This window comes from Raphanus sativus, chromosome 8, assembly GCF_000801105.2.
Source record: "Raphanus sativus cultivar WK10039 chromosome 8, ASM80110v3, whole genome shotgun sequence".
In the NCBI taxonomy this organism is placed as follows: domain Eukaryota; kingdom Viridiplantae; phylum Streptophyta; class Magnoliopsida; order Brassicales; family Brassicaceae; genus Raphanus; species Raphanus sativus.
In genome coordinates, this window is record NC_079518.1 from 11,736,331 (window position 1) to 11,756,835 (window position 20,505).

The window sequence follows — 20,505 nt, forward strand, 5'->3', positions numbered from 1 at the left end:
CTATATCAATAGGTCATGTTCCTTTTTAATAGTATTGATTTTAAATATTATTTATACACAATTTTAGTTGGTAATTTAGTTTTAGCATAGGGATATTCCATTTACTAAAATCGTGGTATAGTTAATATTCTGTGTAACTATAAATATAGTAACTACATTCAAAATATTTTTTTATTATAATTTATTATATAATGGTAAATTATTAAAAATCATATCATTATATTATCATGTAAAAATCTAATGGTATTCGACAGTCATATAGATGCATTGGTCTATGTTCTAAATGACTAAATATATAAAAACTGTCATCATGAAACTTATTATAAAATTATTATGGTATATGATGTCAATATGTATTCTATGTAACGTCATATACATATGTAATATATATTTTGTGTAATATATGATAATCTAGTATGATGAAAATGGACAAAATATGAATTAACTATATTTGTTATGTTCAGTTAATGATTTGAAGATAATCAAAAACATTTTAAAAAAAAGAAATCAAAAACGATCATCTATGCTAACCTGCTGTCCAATTAGAGTCGGTGGTCATAAGAACAATCATGTATTTCTTCTAATAGTTGATAATCGTAGGTCTAGTTTTAATATAATTTTGGAATATAACACGGTTTAGTTTCATTAGACCATATTAGTTAAGTTTAAGTAAACCGGTTGTATTATCTAAGTAGTGTTTAATAATATTGTAACAAACGTGAAAGGTCCAATATTTAAGTAGGTTAGTAACAATTTTTAAATGGTCCAAATTTTAAATGATAATTTTTAACGGTAGATAAATTTAGGATTCTAAATTAATAGAGTAGATACAAAACTATTTCGAGAGATTAAATAATAAAATGTGTGAAACAAAGTAATAAAACTTCCTAAAAGAATCAAAGAAACCAATATTATTCAAACACATCCCACTTAAAAACAGTTGTGTAATGAAAATCACTTTATTCCTTTTTTATAACATTATCCCGAGAAAGGAAAAAAAAAATATCATCATCTTCTTGTTGGTAGATGAAACATCCAAGCATCTTCTTCCAACAAAGTCACTATAAGCACTCAAATCCACTTTCCCTTTAACCTCAAAAAAAAAAGAAAAGAAAAAAAAAGATGGCGAATATGCCGATGGACATCATCACCGATCTCTTCCTCCGTCTCCCGGCGTCGACGCTAGTCCGATGCCGAGTCCTCTCCAAGCCCTGCTTCTCTCTAATCGACAGTCCAGATTTCATCTCCTCCCACCTCCACCACACGCTCCAAACCGGAGACCACCTCATGATCCTCCTCCGAGGACCTCGCCTCCTCGTCACGGTGGACCTCGATTCGCCGGACAAAGTCTCCGACGTCGAGCATCCTCTCAAAGCCGGCGGGTTAACCGAGGTTTTCGGTTCTTGCAACGGTTTAATCGGTTTATCGAACTCACCGACGGATATGGCTCTGTTTAACCCTTCAACACGGCAGATCCACCGGTTACCGGCTGAACCGGTTGATTTCCCCGAAGGGTCGAGGACGCGTGGGTACGTGTTCTACGGGTTCGGTTACGATTCGGTTAACGAAGATTACAAAGTCGTGAGGATGATTCAGTGCAAAGGAGGCGCTGCCGACGAGCTTGTGTTCGGTTTCCCGTACGAGGTTAAAGTGTTTAGTTTGAAGAGGAACACGTGGAAGAGAGTCAAACGTGTTCTTCCCGCGATTCAGTTATTGTTTTACTTTTATTACCATCTCTTGTACCGTCGCGGGTACGGTGTGTTGGCTTGTAATAGTCTCCACTGGGTTTTACCTAGACGACCTGGACTCATCGCTTTTAATACCATCATAAGATTCGATCTCGCCTCCGAGGAGTTTGAGATTCTTAGCTTCCCAGAGTCGCTTGCTCACGAGAACATCGATATAGGGGTTCTTGAGGGTTGTCTTTGTTTGATGTGTAACCATGAGTTTACCTCTGTTGATGTTTGGGTCATGAAGGAGTATAAAGTCGATGAGTCTTGGAGTAAGGTGTTTAGCGTTCCTAAGCCGAAGAGTGTTGAGTCTTTTGACTTTATGAGACCTCTGCTTTACTCCAAGGACAGGAGGAAGGTTTTGATTGAGGTGAATAACGCGAAGCTATTGTGGTTTGATTTGGGGAGTAAGAGGTTGAGGACGCTTAGGATAAAGGACTGTGATAGTTCTTATAGTGCGGAGTTGCTTGTGAGTAGCCTTGTGTTGGGGTGTAAAGGTGATCCTAGTGAAGCTAAGAGAAGGAGAGAGCGTCGAGCTTTGGAAGATAAGATGATGCAGCAGAGGAATAAGAGGTGGTGTATTTGCTCATCTCTAGTTGGTTTTGATGTGTTAATGAGATGTGCTCATAACATGTTATGTTGTTACGTTTTCAGGGATGATTTTCTGTCAAAGGGGTTCAAGCTGGTGTTATGAGCAAAGAAAAAGGGAACTTTGATAATAAAGACCAAACCCATGTAAGGTAACTGTAAATAATCTTATTGGAAGTTTTACTTTTTTATAGTATTTAACTATTTTCAAGTGTATAATATTTTTCTTCAGGTGGAAGTGACAATGGAAAAGAAATGGTCTTACTACTAACTCTCTTAACCTATGTATGTTTAAAATATGTGTATGTAGAAGATATGTGCTCTTTATATATAGAGTTGTTCCACGACCAAACACAACAGCATAAAGGTGTAACAGAGTGAGTATAATAATCGTATATGCAAACTCTTTTTGAGTCATGTATGTTTCTGTTTTTGGTTTTGCATCATTTGTTTCTTATGTCTTGTATGTCTATATACTGGATTTCATTAAACCACAATATATTATAGAAACTTAATGTATTGAAATTGTAGGACTGGACTACTTGAGTCACAATGGTTGACTCAAGAAGTAGTAGAACCAGTCAAAAGTTTACCAAAGAAATCTGATTTCATGCAACTCAAACTGAAGTGAATGTAGCTTGGTCGTTGGGCATATTTTAGTTCTTATATATTTCTTATTTAACTTCTGATGAAAGGGCTGCTTTAGAAGCTTCAATAGTTTTCCTTGTACGTTCCAGCTCGCTTCGTCTGCTTCAGATTATAAGCTTATTTCAACAGCACGCAAACTGCTGAGCAAACGCTTTTGATTCTTTTGCAAATAATAAAGCTCAGTTATCTGACTTGCACAAACATACAGACCAAAATCATATTTTATCATCCAAAAGAAAAAAAATATACAGCAGAAATAAAATACTTGATTGATAATTTTTAAAATTTTTATCTTTACCCTCCATGATACCGAATACTATATGGCAATTTCATCAAGAACAGCTTGTGAAATTAATAGAACTAGGTGATTTTCCCGTGCTCATGCACGGATATAAATATTTATAAAATAAATATAATATAATAGCTGATTGCTATATATTTTAATTTTAAATTTAATTTATAATTTTAATGCAAAATTTATATTAATAATATTGAATTACTTTAATTCGACATATGATTTTACATATGTTATATCTAGTGGATTTAGTTATCATTTAGGTATATTGGATTGCATTCAACTATAATATTTTTTATTCTAAATATATTAAAAATTTGATTAATTTTCTTATTTTCATTTAGGTTGGTTGTTGTCTTCTTTAATTTTAATATAATATATTATTTTAGATATACGGTTGATTAGTTTATGTTACTTAATTATTTTATGTAATCATCTAATAAATTAGATAGATATATCAAAATATTTATATTACTTTGAAAATATATATTTTATTATTTAAAATTATGTTTTATAATAAATAATATTTTTAATATCAAAATTATCTTTCTGAAATTTTGTTTTTATAAAATCACATTATATACAAATATATATATATATATATATATATATATATATATATATATATATATATTCATCTAAGAAACAATAAATATAAAGTAAGTATTTTATTACTTCAAAAGTATATTTTATGTTATTTAAAAATATTTTTAAATTAGAATATTAGTATCTTGAGAAATTTACCTTTTTAATGAAATCATATTATATATACATATATTTTCGGTTTTAAATTTATAATTTTTTTCTTTTTAATATATATGTTATATGGAAAATTTAAAAAAGACTAAAAATAATAGTATTTAAATGTAATATTTTTAATTCATTAAAGGTATCAGTGTAATTAACTATCATGAAAAATAATGTGAGCGCAACACATAAGAAACTGACTTCTCAAATTATACATAGATAGATATATATTTTTATTGTTTAAAATTATGTTTTAAAATAAATAATATTTTTTTCTAATATCAAGATTATCTTTCTGAAATTTGTCACATTAGATACAAATATATATATTTTCATCTAAGAAACAATAGATATAAAACAAGTATTTATTACTTCAAAATTATAATTTATGTTATTTAAAAATATTTTAAAATAGAATACTACTATCTTGTGAAATTTCCTTTTTAATGAAATCTTATAATATATACATATAGTTTCGTTTTTTAAATTCGATTTTTAAAATTTTAAAATTTTCCTTTTTTAATATATATGTTATATGGAAAATTTCAAAAGGGAAACTTAAAAAATAATAGGTATTAAATGTAATATTTTTAATTCATTAAGAGTATCGATGTAATCAACCATCGTGAAAGTTAACGTGAACGCGACACATAGAAAAGTGACTTCTCAAATAATATTATAGAGATCTCTACAATACATAACCGATTATAAACCCTGAAGAAGAAGAAGAAAAAAAACTTCACACCTAGTATGTCTTGGGCCTTGATAGAGCCCATTTAGGATATTTGCATATAAAGTCAAGTCAAAATACATGATTAAGAAAAGAAGGGTGAGAACCTATAGCCTAGGGTTTCGCTCGTTTTAAGCTCTGAACCTATTCTAGGGTTTGTAAAATACATCCGCCATGAAACATCTGAAGCTATTTTCAACCACAACCAGACATGAAACACAATCATCAAACTCAGTAAGAGAATACTCATCAGACCAAATCCCTGTTGATCTACATATGGAGATATTCTCTCTTGTCCCGGCAAAGTCTATAGCTAGGTTTCTCTGCGTATCGAAATTATGGGCATCAATACTTCGTAGTCATGATTTCACTGAGTTATTTCTGACCAAGTCTTTGACTCGTCCACGACTCTTTTTCACGGTAAAATCTAAGGGCAAGTTGTTGTTCTGCTCTTCACCGCAGCCTCATAATCCAGACGACAATTCTTCTCTTGTTGCCACTTCTTATCACCCTACGTTGATTCCTGATTATCATCCAACTTATATCTGTAAACCGGTATGTGGATTAGTCTTGCTTCAGGGATGTGGAACAAGAAAAGAGCGGCTGATTTGTAACCCTGCCAAGGGAAAAGTCCGAACCTTACCTAGTATACCTAGAAATGGAATAAACTCTCCCAAAGGAATATACTTAGGCTATGACCCGCTGGGGAAACAGTTCAAGGTATTGTGTTTGGGTATGAGAACCTATAGACGCAATAAAACTCATTGGACTTTGACATTGGAGTCTGGAAAACTTTTGTGGAGAGAGCTCGAACCCAAATTCAGTTTTAAGGCGAATGGTGATATATGCGGTGATATATGCATAAATGGTGTTTTGTATTTCGAGGGTACGTTGGAAGGGTCTTTTGTGATAGTTTGCTTTGATGTTAGGTCAGAGAAGTTCAGTTTTATTAACAAAGATGAAGACATGTTACCAAAAGCTAATGATCATCATACTAGTCTTTCAACTTTGTTCAACTATAAAGATAAACTAGGTTTACATCGTCGGTTTAAACAAAACCTTGTGTTGTGGGTTGTAGAAGATTCTATAAACCATAAATGGTCAAAGCATAGCTATGTATTTTCTCTTTTGGGGTACAATATAGTCAGAGATAATATGTTTGTTGGAATGACTCGTACAGGTGAAGTTGTCTACTCGATGGGCACTTGCGTTTTCTTCTACAATATAGAGAGGAAAACTTTTAAAAGAGTTGTTATTCAGGGTCTGGAAGGGCTTGAGCATCCTATAATTTGTCGCACCTTTGTGGACTATGTGGAGAATATGAAGTTCATGTAACTGTGTTCAAAAAGGCTTTCATGTATTTTACTTTATACTTTATATATGTCCGGATTTCAATTCTATGATATGATATTAAGGTTGTTTGCATTTAAACTTTGTGCTATAAATTAAGCACATTGCTCTGTTTTTTGTCTCTTCTTTGCTGTCATTTCCTCTCTCTCTCTCTTACACTTTAGGCTCGTTATTGTTTGGTCGGATTACAAATGGACGTCTAGTGGTTGTTGTCTGTTGTCGGGATTTTCATTTAGATTGTTGATACGTGATCAAGTCCATATATGTTCAATCTAACTTGCAAAATCTTCTAATAATCCGTTTTATAAACATATCTTATTGGACAAACTAACTCTCAAAAAGTTTTATTGGATCATATGCATCAGATCATAAGGACCATACATAACCAGATTAGCTGAACCAAAGTAATGTTTTTAGTAATAATACTAAAGATTTAAAACAAATCATATAAAATCAAAACTAGTGTAGAAAGTGAAAACTTGAATGTGATGTTTGTACAATGGAGGATAATGAAACACACAATACTTTTTAATATCATGTCCTCTCGTCTCTACTCTTTTTTTTTGAAACACATTCTTAATTGATTAAAAGAAAGTTAGTTGGGAGCATTAACAGCATCCACAACCACCAAAGGTTGAACAACATTCAGGGCTCTCTTCGCCAAACAATAAGCAGCCATATTCTTCTCCCGTGGGATCCAAACAAAAGAAACAGATTGAATTCGAATTAATGCATAGGGCGGACTATACTTTTAAATATCAGCGTCTCTACTCTATTGTACGAGTTTTCTTAGATAAAGGACTGTGATAATTTGTATAGGGCGGAGTTTCTTGTGAGAGCCTTGTTTTGTAAAGGTGATCTAGTGAAGCTAAGCAACTGTTTAGAAGATAAGATGATGCAGCAGAGGGAGGTCTTGTATGCTCATCTCTTTATGTTTTGTATGTGAAGGTTTATGTCATCTGATTCCTTCATAAGCAAAAGGTGTGATGAAGACTCTAAATGGTTTAGAGGTTTAGACTCAAGCTTAGTAAACATGTGAGAGGCACGTGTGGGTATTACTTCTCTCAGCCAATCAGAAGAGAGTTCTTATTTCTTTGCATTGTATCTTCTTCTTCTTCGTGAGAGTAAGTTCGAGAAGTTTCGACGAGAGTTGTAACTTGTAACAGAAAGAAGAGAGGGGTAGAGAGAGAGATACGATTGATAGAGAGAAAGCTTGAGAGAGTTAGGTGATTGTAAAGACTCTTATTCATCACACATATCTAGTGAATTCCCGGAGAGTCCTCCGGTCCGGTGAGTATAGCGGCTTCTCCACGTTGGAGGAGTGCGGTGAACACCGGGTAACAATCTTGTGTGTCTCTTTCGTTTGTGATTGTTGTTCTTAGTTCGATCTCCAAATCCAAGTAGATTCATGATAGGAATCGCACAGTATGCTCACCTCTTTACGTTTTAATCAGCACAAGTTTTTTAAAATTAGAATTTTATCAAAAAAAGAAAAATTAAAATTAGAAAACATTAAAAATTTTAATTTTATGTTGATAAAAGATTCGATGATTTGGATAAAGGATCCCACTTGTCATCTAGTCTGTATTGGGCTGGGCCTAATACTGTTTAAGGTTTCTTGCATATAAAGTCAGATAGAAATCCAGGATTAAGCGGAAGTCTAGGGCTTGATTCGTCTTGAGCTCTGAAGCGGTTTAATAAAATCTACCATGAAAAATTTGGATCAGCAGTCCTTGGAAGGACTAATATCAATCACGTCCAGACATGAAACACAATCGTCAAACTCGGTAAGAGAATACTCATCAGACCCACAGATCCCAGATGATCTGCTTATAACTATATTCTCTCTTGTCCCGGCAGAGTCTATAGCTAGGTTTCGATGCGTATCTAAAACATGGGCATCAATACTTCGTCGTTCTGATTTCACTGAGTTGTTTCTGACAAAGTCTTTGACTCGTCCGCGGCTCTTTGTCGCGGTAAAATCTAAGGGCAAGTTGTTCTTCCACTCTTCGCCCCAGCCTCATAATCTAAACAATAATTATTCTCTTGTAGCCACCTCTTATCACCCTACGTTTGTTCCTGATTATTGTCCAACTTATATCTGTAAACCGGTTTTTGGATTGGTCTTGCTTCAGAGATGTGGAATAGAAAAAAGGCCGATGATCTGTAACCCTGCCAAGGGAAAAGTCCGAAACTTACCCGAAGTGCCTAGAAAAGGAATAAACACTCCCAAGGGAATATACTTAGGCTACGATCCAATCGGCAAACAGTTCAAAGTGTTGTGTTTGAGTATGAACACCTCACTCTATAATACTCATTGGATTTTGACATTGGAGTATGGAGAGTGTTCGTGGAGAAGTCTCGAACCCGAATTCAATTTTAAGGAGAAAAGAAGTGGTGGAGTAGATCGTGATATTAATATATGCATAAATGGTGTCTTGTATTTCGAGGGTTGTTTGGAATGGTCTTTTGTGATAGTTTGGTTTGATGTTAGGTCAGAGAAGTTCGGTTTTATTAACAAAAATGAAGACATGTTACCAAAGCCTTTTGCTTATGATTGTACTAGGCCTTCAACTTTGTTCAACTACAAAGATAAACTAGGCATACATTGTCGGGTTGAACGAAACCTTGTGTTGTGGGTTCTAGAAGATGCTGGAAATCATAAATGGTACAAGCATAGCTATGTACTTCCTCCTAGGTGGTCCGCGGTACCTACGGAATGTATGTTTGTTGGAATGACTAGTACAGGTGAAATTGTCTACTCGTGGAACTCTTGTGTTTACTTCTACAATTTGGAGAGGGACACTGTCAAAAGAGTCAATATTCACGGTCTGGAAGGGATTGAGCATCCTACATTTATCAACACCTTTGTAGACTATGCGGAGAATATGAATTTTATGTAACTGTGTTCGAAAGGCTTTCATGTATTATTAGTGACTATATTTTGGATTTCAACTCTTGTGACATTTTGTTCCTTTCAGGCTTTGTTTGGATTCAAACTTTATAATAGCTTTTGCTACAAAAATGAGCATTGAACACACACTATTTTGTTTTTCTTTTGTAATCTTCTCCATCTGTCTCTTCTCAAGATGTTTATTCTCACACGTTAGGCTCGTTATTGTTTGGTCGGAGTACACGTTTTAGCAGTGGCATCAAAACATGAGACGAGTATTTGTTATTGTCGAAAACTGTTGATACTAGATCAATTCCATATGTTCAAGCTTAACTTGCACAATCTTCTAGTGATTCATTTAAAATGGGAGCACAGTAAATCTTGCTTGACAAACAAACTCTGAGAAGTTTTATAAGATAATAATAAGCATCAGATCACAAGCACCAGCATAACCAGATCAGCTAAAACAAAGTAATGCTTGTAATAATGCTACAGACAGACAACGACTTAAACTAAATCATACAAATTAAAAAATCAGAGTACAAATGTCCTCTCTCTACTGCACGAGTTTTCTCAAAACGGACTCTGCGCGGTGCTCGAATCCGGGTAAAGCCCATTCATGTTGAATAGTGTCGAGACCATCCTTCTCAGAATTTTTAATATGTATATATTTATTATTAAAATTAAAAAATATATCAAAAGATATTATGATCAAAGCAGTTCAAAGATTATATATATTATTAGTCTTACTAAAATATATTTAATAAAATTTTCTAAGAGATTGTTCAAGTTAAAAAAATCACACATGAAACAAGTCATATTTCTAATTTAATAAATAACCAGATCTTCATTCGCGTAACCGCGCGATGTTATTTTCTATTTTATATGCATATATATTTTTTTTTACATCATTAGTATACATTTTTAATTTTAATCATATATTTAAATGTTTATATAAGTATTTCAAATACAATAATTTATAGTTAATATGTTCTAAATAGTCAGATATTTAAAATCGTCACATGTATTTGTTGCTTTTCTATATATTTATCTTATTGTATTTGCATTTAGTTATTAAACATATTAATATGTTCTTGAAAAAATATATTTTAAAATTATTTTGTATTTATTTTATGTTAAATTTTTGCCCGCCCTTCAAAACTGACTTTTTAGCAATATTTTTACGTTTATTCATTTTACATAATATATTATTGCATATACATAAGTTTAGTTTTAATATAAGTGTTATATAGTTTCCTAATTTTAAGTCGTTCTATTGTCATATTATATTTTTTAACATAAAATTTTATATTTATGAAAATTGAATGTATAATTTTATCAATTTATATAACTTTATCATATTTTATGTAATAATTTTTTAATATGATTGATTATGATTATAAAATAGATAAAATTAGGATAGAATTTTTATTTTAAATTTTATAAATAATAACTGAATATATATTAATGCATAATAATAGTTATTTGCTAATTAAGAAATTAGTGAAAATATTTAAATAAAGTTTTTGAAAATTAAGATATTGTTAAAATGTTTAGATTCTTTTAATATGATTGATTGTGATTATATAATGGATAAAAGAGGATATAATATTTATTTTTCATTTTAAAGACAATAACTGAATATATTAATGTATAATAATATCTCAAAACTAATTACGAAATTAGTGGAAATATATATATATAATATTGAAATTAATATCTTGTTAAGATTTTTTTAAACTGGTTTAGAAATTTTTAATATATATAATATATATATATATATAATTTTAAATTAAAAGATATCAAAAGATATTATATTATGATTAAAGTAGTTCAAAGATTTTATATATTATTAGTCTTACTAAAATACATTTAATAAAAAATTAAGGGTTTAATGTGTCTTGGGCCTAAAACTGTTTAGCTTTCTTGCATATAAAGTCATACATAAACACAGGGAAAAGCGGAACGGAAGTATATAGGGTTTGGTTCATCTTAAGCTCAGCGATTCAATCTAGGGTTTATAAAATCAGCCATGGAAAATTTGGAGCATCAGTTCTTGGAGGGTCTAATCTCAACCCCATCCAGACATGAAACACAAGCATCAAACTCGGTAAGAGAATACTCATCAGACCCAATCCCTGTCGATCTACTTATCGAGATATTCTCTCGAGTCCCTTTAAAGTCTATAGCTAGGTTTCGCTGCGCATCAAAATTCTTGGCATTCATACTTCGTCGTCATGATTTCATGAGTTGTTTCTGACAAAGTCTTTGACTCGTCCGCGGCTCCTTTTCATTGCAAAAACTAAGGGCAAGTTGTTGTTCTACTCTTCACCTCAGCCTCAAAATCCAGACGACAATTCTTCTCTTGTTGCCACTTCTTATCACCCTACGTTTGTTCCCGATTATCAGCCAACTCATATATGTAAACCGGTATGTGGATTGGTCTTGCTTCAGGGAAGTGGAAGAAGAAAAGGGCCGCTGATTTGTAACCCTGCCAAGGGAAAAGTCCGAAACTTACCCAAAGTGCCTAGAAAAGGAATAAACACTCCCCAGGGAATATACTTAGGTTACGATCCAATCGCCAAACAGTTCAAAGTGTTGTGTTTGAGTATGAACAACTCACTCTATAGTAGTCCCAATACTCACTGGATTTTGACATTGGAGTCTGGAGAGTGTTCGTGGAGAAGGCTCCAACCCGAATTCGATTTTACGGAAAATAGTGGTGGAGCAGATATTGGTGATATTAATATATGCATAAATGGTATTTTGTATTTCAAGGGTTGGTTGGAAGGGTCTTTTGTGATAGTTTGGTTTGATGTTAGATCAGAGAAGTTCGGTTTTATTAACAAAGGTAAGCCTACTTATGATTATGCTAGTCCTTCAACTTTGTTCAACTACAAAGATAAACTAGGTATACATTGTCAGGTTGAATATGACCTTGTGTTGTGGGTACTAGAAGATGCTGCGAATCATAAATGGTCCAAGTATAGCTATGAATTGTCTCCTTTGGGGTACGCGATGGCTACAGAACTGATGTTTGTTGGAATGACTAGTACAGGTGAAATCGTCTACTCATGGAACTCTTCTGTTTGGTTCTACAACATAAAGAGGGACACTGTTAAAAGAATCTCTATCGAGGGACTGGAAGGGCTTGAGCATCCTACATTTATCAACACATTTGTAGACTATGTGGAGAACATGAAGTTTTTATAACTGTGTTCAAAAGGCTTTCCATATATTATTTACTTTGTGACTATTTTGGATATCAACTCTTGTGATATATTGTTCCTTTTAGGCTTTGTTTGGATTAAAACTTTATAATAGTTTTTGCTACAAATTGAGCATTGAAAACATACTGTTCTGTTTTTCTGTCTAATCTTCTCCTCTTCATCTTCTCACACACGTTAGGCATTGTTGTTGTCGAATACCGTTGATAGTAGATCAATTCCTTATGTTCAAGCTAACTTACACAATCTTCTAGTGATTCATTTAAAATGGGAGCACAGCAAATCTTATTAGACAGACAAACTCTGAGAGTATTATAAGATAATAAGCATCAGATCACAAGCACCAGCATAACCAGATCAGCTAAAACAAAGTAATGGTCGTAAATCGTAATAATGCTACAGACAGACTTAAACCAAATCATACAAAATCAAAAAATCAGAATACAAATGTCGTCTCTCTACTGCACGAGTTTTCTCAAAACAGACTCTGCGCGGTGCTCGAATCCGGGTAAAGCCCATTCATGTTGAATAATGTCGAGACCATCTTTCTCAGCGCCCAAGCTCTGTTGGCCAATTTTGCAAATACAAGACAGTACAATCAGGACTTGGACCAATGCTAGAAAGAAACAATGTTGGATGATGATGATTCAAGAAAGACAAGAAGGTGCTTGTGATAGAGATAATACCTTTGATGCATCAAAACCAAATCCACCACCCATTTGCATCATTCGTTGTGTATCATCAATAGCTGCATAAGAAAGATGATATAACTTGCAATGAGTAAAAGAGTTCTGTGAGGAGAAATGGTTAGGTGAAGACTAACCATTTTCATCTCCAAGAATGAGACTAAATAAGCCTCTTAGTCCGAACAAGTTCAAGAAGTACCTAAGACATGGAAAGAAGAAGAGGTCATGAAACAAGAGAATATTAAAAAACATAAGAGTGTCATCCTCTATGTAACTAGATAGATACCATGAGCGGCTGCTGACATAGCTAACATCAACAGTGCTCAAGTCAATCCCGTTCTGTAGCATAGACCTGAACCTCTGAGTCAGTGGAAATGGTATTTTGGCTGTTAAGATAAGATTAGGTAAGTTTCAGATACTGTCGAGTCTGTAAAAGCTAAAAGGAAGGAGGGAGAAATATGTAAAAAGGGGGAAACAAACCTGCAACAAACCCAGAGAAGAAGAAGTTGACCCATGCATAAGTGAGTGTCTGGCATATACAGTAGAGTTCATCAGTTTTCCTATAACACGAAGAATGATAAAATAAAAAAAAATTGAACATTACCTGTGGTATAATCATAGAGAGATTTTTCTTCATCATATCCATGGCCATGTTGGGATCAGAAAACATCTGAGCTTGTGGGTTTTGTGCTTGGTCCTTGGGCACATGTAGCAATCCATTTTCCTGCACCAATGAAGCAAAATACTTAAACTTGAGAGAGAGCACAGAAGCTATACCGCTTAAAGCCTTTCTAATTCTATAGTCAAAGCTGGTGCAAATCAAGTCGTAGTAAAGACTGCTATTGTCAGGAGACTATACCCCCCAATCTCAGAAAGTTGCAAACTTTAACAATCAATCAAACCTACCTCGTTGCTGAAGTAGAATCTCCGAGCTCGGAAGGACTTGGGCGGGATGAAATTGGCGCCGGCCTTCAGATTCCGAGCCCTGATTACAACTTGCCTGAAATACACCAAACCCCCAATCAGATGATTCTGATAAACAGATCTGTTTGTAGAAGAAAGATGATGACTCACCCTTCTTTGACGATCTTCGCGTCGGGAGTGGGAGACGAACGCATGAGCTTGGAGACGAAGTAGCGGAGAACACCGATTAGAACCATCACTACGGAGAGAGGGATCAGAACCCAGTCTCTGATCGCCGTGTCTAGTACCAGATCTTCCGCCATTTGATAATTCTCTCAAGAGTTTTCGATCGGAGAATCGAGGATTCCAACGACAAGAAAAAACTGATTTAACCAAATTGGATCTGATAACCGAATTAAACCGAACTGTGTCTTTAACCACCACTCCGTTTTTTTTTATAAAGCTCACCAACCGTACCAGACCGCCACAAATCGTCCATATCACCAGAGCTAACCGGGATATTTTCCCTTACCAAGTAGGATGACGTAACTGTTGTTGTGACGACGGTTTACTTGTAAGGCGTACAATGAACTGAGAAGCCCCACACATCCAATTTTATCGTATATACACATAAGTAATGCATGAGTTTAGAACCAGTCTTTCACATAGAGCCGCCTCTAAGACTAGTGAGTGAGCCTGGCAATTCAATATTAATCTTTCATATCATGTAAAGTTTCATAAGATAGTAGTCACCGTGGCATTCAATTTTTCAAACAAAATCCGCCATTGCACTAATCCTCTGTAAAACCCTTAATTTACCCCCTAGCGTTTTTAACACTGATGGCGTTTTTATGTGGTTTATATCCTCTTCTGTTACAGATAACTATGGCGTTTGCAATGAAATTGGCTGAGAAGATAACCATTTACTCTAGGCCAGCAGAAAACATAATAATTAATAAGCAGAAGCAAATACTCTACTGCTTCCTAATGAACACACAAACAAATAAAATAACTTTTTCTATTTACTTTTTTCTTCCTAAAACATTCATTGCTAAATAGCGTTGAATACAAACCATCTACACCATTTGCCACTTAAATAGTTACACAATTACACTAGAGTTTTCAGTACTAGAAACATCACCATATATACTGTATCAACCTAACCATATTGATACACAACAAAGGAAGATGAAAATAGCATTAAAGTTAAAAGTGAAAAGGTACTTTTCTTCCCTATCAGAGTTCTACATCCAAGAGTCATGAGTAGGTCCACCTAGATACACCTGCAAGAGGATTGTGATACAGATATCAATAGCTGGTATATAAATATCATAATCTGTGAGATCAAGCTTCACTTACACTAGTAGTTCCTAGTCAATTAAGTCAGAACCAGAATATATCAAGACCGCTTGTACATTTGGCGCCTCAGCATCTCATTTACCCCCACAGCTGAAATGCTCTCACACCCAAGAAGCTCGCGGAGCTTCTCATCACACTGAATAGCCATTGGATTTACCGGGTCCTGTAAACATATTGAAAAGCAGAATCAACTATGCATAGTTTTCTTGTGTATGACCATTCAAAAAGGATTATCTTATTGAGCTTTTGTTTGGCAGTAAGAAGGGAAACTTTGTGAAGAAACAAAGGAGGAACCAGAGACTTTCAACACTAACCTCTAGATTGTTGAGTTTTATATATTCCCACACACGGCGAATAATCTCTTCCTCAGTCATCTCCGTCTCACCAGTGCCAAAGAACTTAGCAAGTGGCTCAGATAATGCAACAGTTGAGGAGGTTGAACTAACAGGCTCTGTGGTCTCAGTCTCAGCCTTAGTCTCCACCTCAGCTTTTGCCCGTTTCGCTTGACCAGAGTCCTCTGCTTACAAACAGTCAGTAACTTGAATTAACCAAAGACATTCGAAAAAAAAAAGAACTTGTAATGAAAGCATTACTTGATGGATCAAGGGGGAGAATATGCTTAGAAAGCAACTTATTCATCTTAAACATATCAGTACAATCAGTCTCGAAAACCACACGCAAAGCATCATCACAGATGATCTTCCGCTTGTTACTCGGGTCTTGGAGGCTGTTCTTCCTTATGTACGCCCACAACTGCCTCACAATCTGACAAACCAAAAGCCAAAAACATTAACAACAAACCCCAAATGGCTTTAAATACACCATTGTCATAATCGTGAATGAGCATATAACCTCAGTTCTGGGAAGGGCAGGTTCACCAACAACGACTTGAAGCTCCGGAGAAACTCTACAGACTTTGTTAAGTCCTCCAGGACCACCCTTTCTTTTAGTTCCAGTTGGTGCACTGCTATAGAGACAAACCCAAGTCATAAAGCTAATAACTTTACATCAAATAAACAAACTTGACTTAAAGATTTAAACTTTCCTAAAAAGGAAACCTCCAGTTACTGCAATTGGAAAGATTACGAACATTAAGCATCAAATTAACGAAACCGAACCCTAATAGTCCCAAAGATCGAACCTTTCTTTTGGGGATTGACTAACAGAGGTGGTTCCTTGTGGAAGTAGCAAAGAGGGTCCTTGTTGCTGACGCTGCCGCGGCGGCATGTAAGGAGGATACGGCTGCTGGAAATTGAGGTCATAAGAGTGGTAAGGAGAAGGGTGGAGAGAGAAATGGGGAGGAGGAGGGTGAAGTGCGAAATGCCCTTTCGCCGGAGCATTGACGCCGAAATGCAGTTGCTGAGGAGATAGCGAGGGTGGAGGTTGTGCGGTTGATAAGGAAGCTGGTGGGAGGAGGAGATTGATTTGGTCTCTGATGAAATTGGTTTTGTCGGAGAGGTCTAACCCTAGCTTAGCCTCGAGGTGGTGAACGACAGTGGATAAGGATGTGAGAGAGGTGGGGTCGGATTGTCGGAGCAAAGTCTCGACTCCTTTCGCTAGATCTTGGTCAGACACCATTGACGGTGGAGACAATTCACGGCTTTTATCATTTACTTAAAAAAAAATGTTTCTCTGTCTTATCCGCTCTCTCTCTATAGTTACCCTTGTCTCTTTCTCTCTCTTCTTCGTTGTCTCTGTTTTATCTCTCTCTGTATAACTCGATGAATGACGAATATGCCCTTCATGGTTGCTTAAATAAAATAAAAACAATTTTGTTCGACGTAGTTCGATTGATTTGTTGTGTTCACCCAACTCACGAAATCATCACATCAGAGATGATGCCAAGATCCTGTATGTGGAACCCTAGTGACGACTGACAAGTTCGGTGGTCTGCTCTATGTCTTGCATTGTTCGCCTCTACAAGAAGGATCTTGGTGGCTTCTTTGAAAACGGTTTGAGCTTCCCGACATAAAAACACATGTAGACCAACACACAAGAGCGAAGGAAGATTAAAAATCTATAGTACAAGTTAAGAAGAAGAAGCATGTGGTGATATTGACTGACGCAAATTAAAAATCAATTCTTCATAAAATCATCACCGTCCCCAATAACTAAGACAATAAAAGAAAAATCTAGACTGTAAGTTTCTCACTTCCCAAAAAATAAAACGAAATGTTCCGACAAAAAAACTATATATCTCTATATATAATCTTCTTCTTCTACGCTCTTCCTCTCATTGTGTCTTCGGCTTCTCAATCTTGACATAAGGAAGAACTCCAAAAAAGTACTTCACCTTCGGACTCCACCCACGTTGCTGAGCTCGACAGAACATCAAAAACGTGTTCGCGCAGTACGAGTTAAAACCCATAAACACATGCCACAGAGCATGCCCCTGAGGATTCACAGGCCACCGAGACACCCTCTCGCAGAAAACACGGTCGCAGAACCAGCAAACGCTTCCCACCAGTACCGTCGCAACGTACCATTTCGCGATCCTCTTGGCCGCATCGTCCTCCGTGTGAATGTAGTACTTGTACATCCTAGGGATGCACAGGAGGCAGAGCACCACGTAGTGGACCTTGAAACCGATCCCGAACCTGACGTAAGCGTGGACCACAGCGAAAGCAGCACCGTAGAGGAAGAGAAAAGTAGGCATGGTGCTTCTGTAATGCCAGTCTGGTGAGTAGAGGATGTACATGTAAAGAAGTATCTCCCACACCATTGGCGTCTCATCACTCTGTTGTAGCCTGGTTTGGACACATAACTATAATCAGGATAAGGTAACGCACGTGTGAAAAAAGAGAAGGGTGATAATATATAAATAACTTACACGTGCTGTAAAGTGGCGTGGTAGAGCATGCTGCCGATGATAAGGATCATGTTGGAGATGTGAAGGATGGTGAACCTCTTCTCGAAACGTTGTCTTAAGGCGTTGACGAGACCGATGAGAGCCAATAGGATGCCAGGGAAGTTGGAGATGGTGTTGTGGAACTCAGCGATGTAAGATGAGTAGGCGTAGTTCTTCTCACAACACTGTGTAGTAGAAGTGACGGGACCCCAAAAGCTCGATATCCCCTCTGCCATTTTTCTATCCTCCCTCCTCCTCTCAGTAATTAATGAATTTTAACTCCTTCAGACACTAACATGATTCATTACAAAATAAAAAAGAAGCTTTTGAATCATTCATAGATTAAAGGTAAGACATTTACTTGCAGAGAGGTGCAACATACCTTAAATAATAAGTATTAGAACTAACTAATGATTAAAACATGAAACAAGACACGCTAATGGTGACAGACAGTTAGGATTTCAAAAACTATTCCTCTCATGAGATAACCACCATCACTCAGAGAAGTCGTTGACTGAAATCGGAATCTAGACACTCAAATCTAGTAGAACAAATCAGATAGGAAAACTCCTCGTCGATTCCAGAATCTGACAGGAGACAAAAAAAAAAAAAAAAAAAACAGAAGCCATGTGAAACGAAATACAAACCGTTTTCTCGCCAACGCGGAAAGAAATCTATCTATCGGAGGAATCAGATTGAACAAATCTTCGTATGACCGACCTTTTCGCTATCTCTTCTCCCCGATCGATCGTTACTCTCTTCCTTTAAGGAGCATTGTCGTCTTTTGCTTCCGGGATTTTGGATTTAATTTTTAAGATTATTTTGGCACACGTCGACATGTGATGATGTGGTGAAGGTGATAAACTAATCATTACTCATTTTTATTGTATTTATTTATGGGTGGGTCCCTTTTCTTTCAACGTGTTTTAGAAAATTACTATGGACATAATCTAAAGATTCTAGTTCCTACGGCCTACAGATTTAGGCATTTCACTTAGCATTTGTTTCTTTTTTACACTTGGTAATCACCGATAGTGTGTAGTCAATTACATATAACATGTGTCATACTGCTGAACAACTACACAGGTAATGACTTCACGACAAAGTTTTCAGCAAAATAATTAGAGACATCTTTGATAGATTCTCTAGAATAGACAACTCCAATGTAACACTTCATTCTGTAGTACTCTAGAACTTTCAACAAATTTTACATTTAATAATCTGCAAAGAAAATAATTGTTTTGGACTCAAACTTGAAATATGAATGCAAAAGCTTTTAAACTTTTAGAGTATTTGCTACAGTGTTTCGCAAATACTTGTTACTTTCTTATTTATTAAATTTAGGCATTCCACTAAATTTTTAGTTGTTCTAACACTGGAAAGAAATTAAAGTTAAAAAAAAACATTGAAAAAGATTTATTAAGTAAGCGTTCGTTTCTTAACAAAATTGAATGGGTAGTAAAAGTGAAGTGGGATTGAAAATGATCCTTAACTAAATGTAAGTGTCTCTATCTCTACTTGGAAGTTGAAAATCTTTGATATTAAGGTCTTATGTTTTTATTTGTTTTGATGTCACCTTGATTTGCTTGAGACAAGGCTTCAGTAAGTTATAGAGTTTTTTCTTTGTGTTGTTCGAATCAGGAATACCTACAATCTAAGAGCACCTTTATCGCCGGTTATTATGGCATTTCTTATGCAATTAAAGGCCAAAAATAAATGAAAAATGCTTATAGACGAGTGAAACGTTTGTTAAATAAGAAGTGTTTTATGTCGTTCCTTAAAGGCACGTGTCGCTCCCTTGTACGACGCACACTTCTCTCCTTCTCTCCTTCTCTCCTTCTCTCCTTCTCTCCTTCTCTTCGTCTCCTTTCTCGACATCTCTCTCTCGAAGGCGAGTAGACCCAACTCTGTCTCTGTGTTACCGATCTCTCCACTCTTTATCTCCATCTCTCCTTCTCTCCTTCTCTCATTCTCTTCGTCGATCTTCTCACCATCTCTCTCTCTCGACGGCGTCACCGACATAGGATTTGCCGATCTCTCCGCCGATCTCTCCAACGATTTGCTTTCTCAGTCCACGACGAGATCACCGCCGAGCTCTCCGCCGATTGTCTACCTCAGTCGACGCCGATCTCTCCGCCCTTTGCAACCGACTCCTCAGTCCATCGATCTCTCCGCCGAATCGAAAACAAAAAAACAGGTATGCCTTTGTCTATAGATTAGTGTTCTGTCCTGATTAGTTTTGTTTATGGAATATATAAAAATGTTAATTAAGGTTTTCGATTGACAAATTGACTGGTTAAGGATAGGATTGTAACTTAGGGTTTGCGATTGACAATTTGTCTAAAGATTAGTGTTCTGGTTATTAGAATTGTTTTCTTGATTGTAACTTGATTGTATGCTTGTGATGAGTATTTGATTGTATGGTTGTGAGTATTCGATGCCTATATCTTCCATTGATGAGTATGTCTTCCATTAGTAAGTACTATTGTTTAGGTAACTTG

At 35.5% G+C, this 20,505-nt stretch overlaps 7 protein-coding genes across 12 annotated transcripts; 4 read left to right on the plus strand and 3 right to left on the minus strand.

The window, feature by feature from the left end:
- Positions 1-986: 986 nt before the first annotated feature.
- LOC108822972 (F-box protein CPR1) lies at positions 987-2,837 on the plus strand. 2 transcript variants are annotated; one of them, XM_018596187.2, is made up of 3 exons: positions 987-2,303; positions 2,385-2,470; positions 2,551-2,837. In XM_018596187.2, exons 1-2 carry the CDS (start codon positions 1,123-1,125, stop codon positions 2,422-2,424), a joined length of 1,221 nt encoding a protein of 406 aa, XP_018451689.2. In that variant the 5' UTR covers positions 987-1,122; the 3' UTR covers positions 2,425-2,470; positions 2,551-2,837. The 2 variants fall into 2 exon arrangements, with proteins under 2 accessions (XP_018451689.2, XP_056848746.1); XM_056992766.1 differs by having other exon boundaries at positions 1,079-2,303; positions 2,385-2,465.
- A 1,981-nt stretch (positions 2,838-4,818) lies between these two features.
- On the plus strand, positions 4,819-6,288 carry LOC108819969 (putative F-box protein At1g53360). Its single transcript, XM_018592973.2, has one exon. The coding sequence runs from the start codon at positions 4,913-4,915 to the stop codon at positions 6,071-6,073; it is 1,161 nt and encodes a 386-aa protein (XP_018448475.1). The 5' UTR covers positions 4,819-4,912; the 3' UTR covers positions 6,074-6,288.
- A 1,364-nt stretch (positions 6,289-7,652) lies between these two features.
- LOC108819970 (putative F-box protein At1g53360) lies at positions 7,653-9,020 on the plus strand. Its single transcript, XM_018592974.2, has one exon. It carries the CDS (start codon positions 7,798-7,800, stop codon positions 8,989-8,991), a length of 1,194 nt encoding a protein of 397 aa, XP_018448476.1. The 5' UTR covers positions 7,653-7,797; the 3' UTR covers positions 8,992-9,020.
- A 1,935-nt stretch (positions 9,021-10,955) lies between these two features.
- Positions 10,956-12,270, plus strand: LOC108837387 (putative F-box protein At1g53360). Its single transcript, XM_056992492.1, has 2 exons — positions 10,956-11,091; positions 11,289-12,270. The coding sequence occupies exons 1-2, from the start codon at positions 11,014-11,016 to the stop codon at positions 12,192-12,194; spliced, it is 984 nt and encodes a 327-aa protein (XP_056848472.1). The 5' UTR covers positions 10,956-11,013; the 3' UTR covers positions 12,195-12,270.
- Positions 12,271-12,476: 206 nt separating this feature from the next.
- LOC108822996 (uncharacterized) lies at positions 12,477-14,173 on the minus strand. Its single transcript, XM_018596216.2, has 8 exons — positions 13,969-14,173; positions 13,801-13,894; positions 13,499-13,618; positions 13,375-13,423; positions 13,181-13,280; positions 13,032-13,093; positions 12,895-12,956; positions 12,477-12,771 (listed from the first exon to the last, which is right to left on the minus strand). The coding sequence occupies exons 1-8, from the start codon at positions 14,118-14,120 to the stop codon at positions 12,667-12,669; spliced, it is 744 nt and encodes a 247-aa protein (XP_018451718.1). The 5' UTR covers positions 14,121-14,173; the 3' UTR covers positions 12,477-12,666.
- A 628-nt stretch (positions 14,174-14,801) lies between these two features.
- Positions 14,802-16,816, minus strand: LOC108822994 (uncharacterized). 2 transcript variants are annotated; one of them, XM_018596214.2, is made up of 6 exons: positions 16,298-16,816; positions 16,009-16,123; positions 15,750-15,921; positions 15,471-15,673; positions 15,157-15,319; positions 14,802-15,080 (listed from the first exon to the last, which is right to left on the minus strand). In XM_018596214.2, exons 1-5 carry the CDS (start codon positions 16,732-16,734, stop codon positions 15,197-15,199), a joined length of 1,050 nt encoding a protein of 349 aa, XP_018451716.1. In that variant the 5' UTR covers positions 16,735-16,816; the 3' UTR covers positions 14,802-15,080; positions 15,157-15,196. The 2 variants fall into 2 exon arrangements, with proteins under 2 accessions (XP_018451716.1, XP_018451717.1); XM_018596215.2 differs by having other exon boundaries at positions 16,009-16,120; positions 16,298-16,815.
- A 400-nt stretch (positions 16,817-17,216) lies between these two features.
- LOC108819568 (alkaline ceramidase) lies at positions 17,217-18,841 on the minus strand. 4 transcript variants are annotated; one of them, XM_056992493.1, is made up of 4 exons: positions 18,725-18,841; positions 18,387-18,591; positions 17,987-18,295; positions 17,217-17,903 (listed from the first exon to the last, which is right to left on the minus strand). In XM_056992493.1, exons 3-4 carry the CDS (start codon positions 18,238-18,240, stop codon positions 17,390-17,392), a joined length of 768 nt encoding a protein of 255 aa, XP_056848473.1. In that variant the 5' UTR covers positions 18,241-18,295; positions 18,387-18,591; positions 18,725-18,841; the 3' UTR covers positions 17,217-17,389. The 4 variants fall into 4 exon arrangements, with proteins under 4 accessions (XP_056848473.1, XP_056848474.1, XP_056848475.1 ...); XM_056992494.1 differs by lacking the exon at positions 18,387-18,591 and having other exon boundaries at positions 18,725-18,832; XM_056992495.1 differs by lacking the exon at positions 18,387-18,591 and having other exon boundaries at positions 17,987-18,286; positions 18,652-18,821.
- Positions 18,842-20,505: the final 1,664 nt, after the last annotated feature.